This window comes from Musa acuminata, chromosome BXJ3-10, assembly GCF_036884655.1.
Source record: "Musa acuminata AAA Group cultivar baxijiao chromosome BXJ3-10, Cavendish_Baxijiao_AAA, whole genome shotgun sequence".
NCBI classification, from domain to species: domain Eukaryota; kingdom Viridiplantae; phylum Streptophyta; class Magnoliopsida; order Zingiberales; family Musaceae; genus Musa; species Musa acuminata.
In genome coordinates this window covers 33,408,726-33,419,235 of record NC_088358.1, presented here as the reverse complement: position 1 = coordinate 33,419,235, position 10,510 = coordinate 33,408,726, and the positions used below count along the sequence as shown (strand labels likewise).

Genomic DNA, 10,510 nt, shown 5'->3' with positions numbered 1-10,510 from the left:
GTGTAGTTCCAAACTGACAGATCTAAACCAAAATAATTCTAATGGTTATACAGCAAACAGCAGTAAATGACAGTGTCTGCGAATCCAAATGTATAGTGTCTTTGTAGCATTATACCACCCAAAGATGAAACCACAGAAAAGACGATCAAATCTACAAATCATACCTAGTTTTCCTTATGTACACTTCATTGTTTTATCATAGCATCAATATAGAGAACTAAAAATCTGTCATACTACACTCTGGAACAAAATATGTATCAATATAGCAGAAGATGTTAGACAACTATCTTGGTGTCCCCTCTGGTCTTCATATTCCACATCTGCACCTTCTTATCTCCAACTCAAAGACCAGTCTCCCTCACTCAGCCAGTCTCTTATGTTTAGCACATATCTTGGTTTATAATAGCTTTCTTTCAGTAAGTCCATTGTAAGAAAAAAAATTATCAGTGGGCAAATAGTACGACTAACAAATGGTAGAGCAAGGTAGCAGTTCAATTTTGTTTTGCTTTAGCGCTAAGGCAGCTAGATGTACATATTTAGGTATTTCAACTGTCTTTTGAGACCACAAGATTAATCCTAAGACAACAAGTGTCAGCCGTATAACACTCCATGTTTTCTTTTTGTTTTTTGTAACATTATGTTTTGGGGGGTCGTAGAATTACCAATGTTTCCAATAAAAACAAAGGATCCGAAGAATTAGCTGCAAACAAAGATCATTATTTCGGAAATTAAACAAAACCTGTAAAACCAACCATCATCTTTAGCATAAGCATCAAAAAGAGAGTTCAGTACTTAACAAAACAATGAAAAACTATATACAACTTTTCCAAGATATATCATTGGAAAAGCCTAAAATGATTACTTAAAATAACTCCCTTGGCCGGGAGAAGGATCCTTATAGTTATTAGTCCAGTAACATGACAAAATTAAGGTACATGCTTAAGACACTAAAAATATATATACGTTGGACAACACAGCTGAGTTCCTTAAATAAATGGGCAAAACACATACTTTGTATGTGTTTAAAAGATAATAAGTTAAAAAGGCACAGGTTTGTTGTTTAATTTGCATGACAAAATTAAGGCACAATTCTACTTTAGAAAGGATTCACTGTAGACAAGATTCTAATAGCAAACGAGACTCCAGAAAAAAATATATTTAAGATTAACAAAAAGCATCAATGTTGTACGGAGTGGAAACCAAGTAGAAAATACTCTAAACTCAAGTAATGAGAACACTAAAAAGAATGACGAGGTCACAATGTAAATCTCCGGCAAAGGCTAGCACTAGAATGTTAGATATAAACTTAAACCAAAATTGGAAGTATTAAAGTAAATTCTACAAGTTAAACATGATGATGGATAGCTAGAAACAACCCTACATATCCCAATTTCAACCTTATAAAAAAAATCCAAAGAATGGAAGAGGATAAGAATTTAAAGAACAAGCAAAACTTACTCTCAGGCTTCAGAAGGGTGAAGTCTCCATTGATGAACAAGCCTAGAGGAATTATCATAGCACAAATCTAACAAATGCTGAAACCATAATCCAAATATCATATAATAAAATCCAGGGGGTAACATCCAAATAGCACAACTATGGTAAGTTTCCAGAGGATCTAAGTAACAATTTAACAGAACAATGCTGAACTTAACACATAGGTCTTCCTGAAAAACAGCATTCACATGCACCAGTCTGCAAGTACCATGATCTGACCAGACCAAATATGTGAACATTCTTCCTGAATCCTGATAAAGATGTTTAGAGGCCAGCACAAGCCAAAATACCAGATGTGAATTGCCAAAGACTTGTTGCCCTTACGACTGTGACTCGACTTAGATCGCATGAGGGTGAAGAAACTCATAATCATGGCTGCAACTATAGGACACATGACCGACCACAGACATCAAAGGTGTGCAACGCCGACGATGACTCTGAACCTTCTTGACCCTCACAACAGTCCTAGGACTCACTGTAACATAACCACATGTTGGATCAATGCATGCAGGAAAAGACAACAGATGAAACTAAAGTAAAACTTTTAGAAATACTGATATTTTGTAACAGAATACAAAAGGCTATATCATGTATTTTATATTCACAAGACTTGCTACTCAAGCCCAACATAAGAGACATGTACAAGTACATATGTTCACAACAACGAACCTGATCATCCTCACTGGATGTCAGCCCATATGATTGTGTCTGAGATGGTTTTTCTGCACCACAATTCTGTCGGTTACACTTGGTCCGGAATGGATAATTTATATTGTTACACTTTTCACACATCCAGCTGCCCTCTGGTATTTTTGGTTCTGCAATAAAAATGTGAAGGTTCGAGAAAAGTCTGAAAAGTTCTCTATACCAACATGCATCAACCACAAAAAGAAGGTGACAATAAGGATATAACAAGATTTGCATTGTAGTGACAATATTTAATTATTTAGGAAGCAATTTTTGTGGTTCTCACTTCTCAATGCATGCAAAAATGAAAAATACATAGTGTACTTACTGGAACCTTTTGAATTCTCTGATTTTGGGCCCTGCACAAAGTTGATAAAGAACAGAATCAGCAAAGGCTAGCACTAGAATGTTAGATATAAAAAACCAAAATTGGAAGTATTACTAGGGTGAAAGTAAAAAAGGTTAAGTGAAAAACTGTCATAGTAGGTTGAAATTAAGTTCTCAGATTTAAGGTAAGACTCTCATTGATTCCACGTCTATCTTCCAAAAAAATGATCAGAGATATCTAGCATATCGATAACGCTCCCCACCTTTTCTAAACAGCTATCAGCCTTCATCAAGGAAAGAACCTCACAAATACATGCATATGAACACAAATCCACAGATGCACACAAAATCAACAGTAACAAAGCAATAATGACAAGCTATGCAGATCATTAAAGATATCTTTGTGGACTTCAGCAAATCCTCCTGCAAACATCTCTGATTCTACATATGCATTACTTTGCCAATCCCTTATTTATGTAGATATAGATCCACGAATTCCGACCCATCATCTCATCCTTCCAAGTTTAGTGGCTATTGGACAAATCAAAAGCATACACCAGTAATTCTATTTTCTCTGAATTTATCTGAATTCTATAGTCAGCCAAGCTTCCATATGTTTTCTTCTACCAAGATAATTTGAGTCAACAATAACCTGGGTCACATTGTGAACCAATACCCACATTGAGAAAATCAAGCTTTAACGTGACACATGGGATTCGAGAGGACTATAATTTTGATATTTGTTCAAAAAGCAACAATCAATTTGATTTTTCAAGGGAAATACTTTGATGTAAGCAATTACACAGACGATGTACAGAAAGAATCAATCAGGCATATACAACATTTTGGAATTGAATTGCTGTTTCTAAGTCCTTTTGAAAATAAATGATAGTAATGCTAATGATGGCGACATGTAAAGATGTTGGATCAGTTCAGGTGTGGCTTATATGTATAGTTTTTTTTAAAAAAATTTAAAATTCAAGTATGGTTTTCCATCTAAACAATAATATAACTGGACCAAGCTCTATGTGCTCAATTTGGTTCAATCAGTTAAATACATCCAACCAATACCAGACACCCAGACACCTAAACAGATGATCCAAGCTATACTCTTTGGACATTTGGAAATGTAGTTTCGAATTTGGACCAATCATGGACAGAATGGACTATGTTGGCCACAAGCTTAGATATGTTAAAGACCTTGGCACAAAAAAAATTGGATATTGCTTTCTCTTGTTTCACTCTCATGTGATGCATTAATAAAAATGTTATTTATCTAGTTTAAAATAATTTTGTGTTTAATTGTTTAGGCCAACTTGTATAATCTATCAGATTTATTTTTTTGCATTTTGTTGTTTGGTACAAGAACTTTGGTTGACCAGTGAACAATATAATCGAACCAATCAAATCGTTTATCTGGTTACCGGGTTAACCAGCATAGTTGGTTACATCATGGTTGGGAAAAAACAAATTAATTCAGTTTGGTTCGACAATTTAGGTCGAACAACTTCCTGAAGACATTCAGACTCCATGAATCAAGAAGTTAGAATAGATTGCTTATTGGTTGAAGCATCATAATTTCCATGCATAAAGAGGATCAAAATAACAGAACTCTTTGAAAAGGAAAAATATATATATTCAATAGCATCAATCCTGGAATTGTTTAGATTCAAGAAGACTATGTATGATTGCTTATTCTCCAGCTTTTTACAACTAAGGCTGAACAATTAAAGCTGTCCATAGAAGAGCACAATTTAGTAAATCTTATCACTGGAGTTTGATAAGCATACCCTATGTTGCAATTAAAAATTTTCTTGTGATTGAGGCAAAAAGGCCAAGAAAAGACAAGCTAAGATGAATAGTTATCTGATGACATGAAGAGGACAGAAGCTGAAACAAATTCGAGCAGCGGCACTAATTATTGAGAAAAGACAGTAAATTCAAATCAAAAAGATCATACAGAAAAAACACAGGGCAGCAATCATCTTGAAGAAAAAGGACATAAATAAAATATGTACTCAAACCTGGCTTTCAGGCCTTGGAGTGTTGCACTTCCTCATGTTACAAACAGTTCGGAAAGAGAAATTATTGTTGCCACAATTAGGGCATGTCCAGTCATTCTCATGTCCTGCACTTATGATATATGGAGAATTAAATGCAGAAATTATCTCAAAGCTTCACTAGGACATCAAAATGTCAGAAGAACAACCTGCAGTCTTCTTTGGAGAACTTTCATTAGGATAAGCTCCAGGCCTGGCCCCCTGCGGAATTTTCACTCCAGAATTACTGTTTGTTTTAATGGTACAGAATATCAAGTAATTATGACCAAGTAAAAAAAAAGTCAACCGAAAGCTCTTGACATCTCATCAAATTACACAATATTTAGACAATTTTTGAGTCCTAAGAACTGGTGGGTCAAAACTACTCGTCACACTCAGAAACAAATAATAATAATAATACAATAAAATAACTATTTTCCCAGATACTATCTAAATGAATGCAAACACTATAGCAACAAGAAAAACTTGTCATTTAACTGTAAAACCTACAAATAGCTTACCATTGCACCATGACCCATTGGTATGCCCAACCCATATCTATCCACCATAGGAGGCATACCATACATACCACCTAAAGAATAAGAAATCATTAGCTAAAACATATATAAACAAAGACAGGAAGCAGAAAAGAAATGTTGAATGCAGTGTCAAAAGGTTTCCAGATATCCAGGTGAAACCACAAAAAGTAATGCGTACACAGAGCTAACTAATAAGAGGCTGTGAACATCCCTGACATAGATTAGTAGTTTTTATCATATCTTAATCTAAAATGAATTTTCATAACCCACTCGTTAAGTCAATGGCTTGTAATTCCATAAGAATTTGTTTAAAACATTCAGTGAACAGTAATAACTTGCATGGAAAAGTCAATGCAAATGGAGCACATTCAATCTCATTTTTAGAAACTGACATGATCGATGGAAAAATATATAATAAAGTTTTACTAGCTTAATTTCAGACAAAACATTGAGTGGTTAAATGTCATTACCTGCTCCTATCATAGATCCACTAGAATAAGGAGGAGGTCCAGACATATGCATTGGTCCATATGGACTCCCAACAGAAAAGCGACTGCCATACTCATAGTGATAAGCAGAACCTCCAGGGAAAGAGAAATCATAAGGAGTCAGTGCTGGACCATTAAAAAGGGAAGGCCCATATGGCAGAGAACCAAGATACATTGAAGATGGGGCACCAGAACCCAGGTAACCAGCTACAGAGGTGTAAGGTGAAGGAGCTTGCATAGACTTTGCAGCAGATTTCTGGACAATAACAATCCTAGCACATAAGCATGGAACTAGAGAATCCACAGAGCAAAAAGGAAAAAGAGGAGAAATTGAGACAGTGAAAAACCATCCTCAGTTGCTGCAAAATCAGTAGACATCTTTTACATGCCCAGAAGTTCTTAAAGAAATGTACACAGAAGTCTAACGCTATATTAAAATGCTAGAAAAGAGGAAACGTTAGAGAATGACAGATCGAAAGAAAAAAGAAAAAGGAAAAGAATAAAAGAAATAAAATAATGCTAATATCTCGCAATGCAGCCTGTAGTATATGCATGCTATTTGAAGACAGATTTACCCCATCATGGTCGGCAGGCCTTGACTGAGTACAGTTTCGCATATTGCATGTTGTCCTGAATGAGAAATTAACATTGCCACAACTAGGGCATGTCCAATCATCATCTCGGCGGCCACCTTAAACAAAAATATGTTAGATCACAGATCAGTCCGTTCTGTCCGTCAGTGATCATAAACTTATAAAGTGATCAGACAACTGTTTCAATGGCCAAAAAACAGCATATCCATACCATCGGTTCTAGCACGCTTGCCAGCAGATGAGTTCCGGTTATCCACCTGCAACACAAAGCACAAGAAGTGATTGAACAATGATATGTCATACATACCTGTAAATACAAATTCCTCGAGTTCTCACTCCATCCAATCATCTACGTAGCATCAAATTGGGCTCCAAGAATGTATCGCATATTTATAGCACAAACATGATTAAAATGTTACTGATTCCAACGAAAAAGGAACTTTATAGCCCTAAAGCAACCTAATCAAAACTAGGAGGAATTGTTGACAACAATGATAAAGACAATACTACTTAACAACCTTGTATGAACAAGGTCAGTATATGTGTGGTGGACATTTAGAACACTAATAAGCATAGAATGGAAAATTCTTTGAAACCTCCGATACCGATAAACTGAGAAGAAGTCTATCCTAACAAACTAAGCCCAATCAGAACTTCGGCATCATTAGAAAATCACGATCAAGACGAACCAAATATTACGTTGGAACGACATTAATGAGGCATAAATCTGATGGAAAGATTAAGACAACCTCACACAGATCTAGCGAAATTAGGTTCGAATCGTAGTAAGAACACTTAATGAGGCGTCAATTGGATGGAAAAGTGAATACCAAATCACGGAAACGTGCTCGTCCTACCAACATCCAACAAAAGACGGCAGATCAGGTAATAGAAACGATCCACGAAAGGGGGGAAACGAATGGTAGAAAATAACAAGACCGGAATTACTCGATGAACACTTGATAAGACAATAATTTGATGGGAATCATCTACCTAATCACGTCGACAAGGAAATCATATGACAAAAATGATGTCGCTCGACGAAGAAACAGAAGGCGACAGATCGAGAACCGGAGCCGATCTAGTAAACAGAAGTAAATCCAAAGAGGGGAACCATCGCAGGGTCTCATGCGAGAGAGAGGGAGAGAGAGAGAGAGAGATTACCTGAGACATGGCGGCTCAAAGGGTTCGGCTCGGGACGGAGGCGAGGGATTATTACTCTTTTAGCGAGTGGTTAGTGATTTTTACATTTTTGGCACCTTATATTAATTTCGCTTTACCAATATATAATCTCCTAAACATTTTAAAAAATAAAAACTAATAATAATAATTATTATTATTGTTAATCTCATAACTACTATTTCATATTCCTTTTAAAGATAAGTAAGTGAGGAAGATAGAATTAATTCAATGGAGAACTTCCTCATTATGCAATGCAAAAAAAATCCTTAAAAATGGAATTAATTTGTATCAGTTTCAATCACAAGTTTATTTACACCCAAACTGCCCTCCTCGATTGCCAAAAACTCATTTTGTCTACGGTGAGTCCCAACTTCCATAGTACGAAGGCAGCAAGCACCTACGATCTTCGATTGGGCCTCAAACGCCCCCATCAGTGTTCAGCTTGGTCCACCCGACTAACCTGCATAACTTGCCGACAAAGAATTAGGTTTCATCGAAGCCTTTGTGATTTTTTATTTTGATCACACATTACTTGAGTGTTTATAGTTTATTTATATTTAAAATAATTATTATATAAAAAATTATTTTAACATATATATATATATATATATATATATATATATATATATATATATATATATATATATATATATATATATATACCACTTAAGTACTTTTGATTTTGTTTGTATCTAAAATAACTCATATATTTTTAAAAACATACATATAACCCTCTTATCAAGTCTGAGTTGACAGACGTTAGAATATGTGACATACTAGCTAGAGACAAAGGTAGAAGAGACCAAAGGCAAAGGTGAGGGAGAGTTGGACCACCACATTGTAGGCATGATGGGTGGGGACACAGGAGCAGACGAAGTGAGAGGCGATGGGAACGAAGGCGCCCAAGAGGAGGAAAAGGGATCATGAGACCATTGCGTGTCTAACGTTGGATTGGTCAAAGTACATTCACCTGAGGTAAAACCGAAAGCTCCTAAGCTTATCGTTAGCGCAGGAGATGTTGCATATGCATGACACCCTACTAGATAGCGATGGCTCGATGCTGTTATTGGTGGTTACTTCCATGACGACACCTCCTCTCGCCATTGATGGTAACCTTAATTTTTTTATTTAAATTATATATATTATTATATTAATTATTTATTATGAGTCAGCATATCATGTAAATAAACTTTAACGTCTGTTAACTCAAATTTGACAAGAGAGACTTATATATTATGTTTTTGAAACTATATGAGTTATTTTAGACATGAGAAAAACCATAATAGTGCCTCATTATTGTTTATAAAACTCGTGGAACCATTAGGATCAGGGCTCTTCCCATAGCCAAGAGAAGAAATGAACAATCAAATCTTCTCATAAGTAAATAATTTAGTCAAATCAATATAGTTTGAGAGATCAATACTAAGAAATTGAGAGACAAGAGTTATAATAAGGCAAAAAGGATTATCTATCAAATTAGTAAAGTTGAAAATAAGATTTTTCTCCGATGATGACAGTTTATCAAATTATGATAGTATTTAGTATTTATCCCTATTATTAATCTATCTAGTTTTGGTTTTACACTATTATTTAATATTATTTTGTCTGATAATAGCTCGTAGATGATTATGTAAGTAAAAAAAATTGACACCCTCCTTAAAAAAAGACTCCTTAGCTTTTTTATCTTTTAGCCTAAGATTTTACTCTGGATGTGATCATACATTTCTTCTAGCTTATCAAGGCTATTCCAATTCCAAGATAAAATGATAGGTCTAATATCCATATAATTACTAGCAATAGACCTAATAGGATCATGACCAAGGATTCTAATATTGATTAATAATGGTTTGGACCTCCTTATACTCAGTCTATATGGGTTAAAAGAAAAAAGGACTTCTCTTCTTATTACTCTCACCGACCAACTTAAGGGTAAGATGGTTATGATCTAGAACAAGAGAATATAAACACGATAAAATTATCAAAGATATTCTACTAAGGAGAATTAGCCAAGACCGTTTGACTAGGACCCAAACCAAGCCTTTCCTATTATTTGACTAAGTTAACATTACCCAAACCTAGATCATAAAAACTAGCGAAATCAAATTTTTAAAGGATTTATTACTAGAATTAAATCCAAAAGAGTCCAAAAATATAATTAAAAATCACATATTAAAATCCATTAAATATTACCAAAATCTAAAGATCCCATGCTATTACAAAAAATAGATTCAACTACTAATATAGTTACTAGCATAAATACTAGTAAGAATAAGAAAGGGATAGAATTGTTTATTTGATTATAGAACTATATGAAAGCAATGAGTATGAGATAAAATCACTTGGGAGTGGACATAAGCGACTTCCAGGCCAATAGAATGCCTCCAAATGCACTCGAAGAGAACAGAGCAAAGCCTTTATATCCTTATCCCAACCGAGCAGCAATACGCATCTGATTTGTATAAATGAGTTTCCTATAAAATGATAATCTAAAATTTATATTTGATCTTAATAACAATAAGAAAATAAGTAGTTTTTTTTACTGTTTGTATCATGATAATTTTAACTAAAAATAATTATAAGGAAGAAGAAAGAGGAAGGGAAAGGGTCACTCTCTGTGCGATAATTCTATGATCTAAAAAGATATCATAGATCTAGTCAAACCATATGATTTTGAGAATGTTATTTACCCTTCAACAATCCATCGATAAATATGAGCTTCATAGTCCCAATAACGCTAGAGGAGATAGATGAGACACAAGGAAAGGAGAGGTCAACATTGTCCTGAGTCATCGTCGACTCGCCTACTAGCACGAGATTAATACTAACTAGGGTAGGCTCCACCTTTTGGACCAGGGCTTCAAAGAAGTTCACATCAAAGTTACTCAAACCTAGGTTTAGACAAGTGTCTTCAATCTTCATCGAGCATGGTGGGTTAGGAGGTAGTGACTTTGGATCCAAATCGATCAGGTTCGTAATTTATTTTTATCATCCTCCATATCCTAATAAGTAGAATCACCACCTATTTGCATTGATCCAAGCCAACTAGTATAAGAGGACACTTTAAGCCCCTCGCCTGATAGGGCAAAGCAGGACAGGTGGAATAGTATGGGGCAATAAGTAGCTAAAATCGATCATCTCAACTTGGGCCACGTGAGAGT

The 10,510-nt window shown here is 35.0% G+C and overlaps 1 protein-coding gene across 2 annotated transcripts; it reads right to left on the bottom strand.

The window, feature by feature from the left end:
• Positions 1 to 1,533: 1,533 nt before the first annotated feature.
• Positions 1,534 to 7,441, bottom strand: LOC135651597 (ranBP2-type zinc finger protein At1g67325-like). Of its 2 annotated transcripts, none has more exons than XM_065171799.1 (10): positions 7,335 to 7,441; positions 6,382 to 6,427; positions 6,153 to 6,268; positions 5,560 to 5,833; positions 5,072 to 5,142; positions 4,721 to 4,772; positions 4,536 to 4,639; positions 2,513 to 2,543; positions 2,167 to 2,315; positions 1,534 to 1,972 (listed from the first exon to the last, which is right to left on the bottom strand). In XM_065171799.1, the coding sequence occupies exons 1-10, from the start codon at positions 7,341 to 7,343 to the stop codon at positions 1,970 to 1,972; spliced, it is 855 nt and encodes a 284-aa protein (XP_065027871.1). In that variant the 5' UTR covers positions 7,344 to 7,441; the 3' UTR covers positions 1,534 to 1,969. The 2 variants fall into 2 exon arrangements, with proteins under 2 accessions (XP_065027871.1, XP_065027870.1); XM_065171798.1 differs by lacking the exon at positions 7,335 to 7,441 and adding an exon at positions 7,001 to 7,241.
• Positions 7,442 to 10,510: the final 3,069 nt, after the last annotated feature.

Coding starts and splice junctions, on each gene's coding strand:
- LOC135651597 (XM_065171798.1), bottom strand. CDS start 7,033: ATGTTGGTAGGACGAGCACGTTTCCGTGATTTG. Junction 5,834..6,152: donor GGCCTGCCGACCATGATGGG/GTAAATCTGTCT, acceptor GTTATTGTCCAG/AAATCTGCTGCAAAGTCTAT. Junction 4,640..4,720: donor TTCTCCAAAGAAGACTGCAG/GTTGTTCTTCTG, acceptor TCATAAGTGCAG/GACATGAGAATGACTGGACA.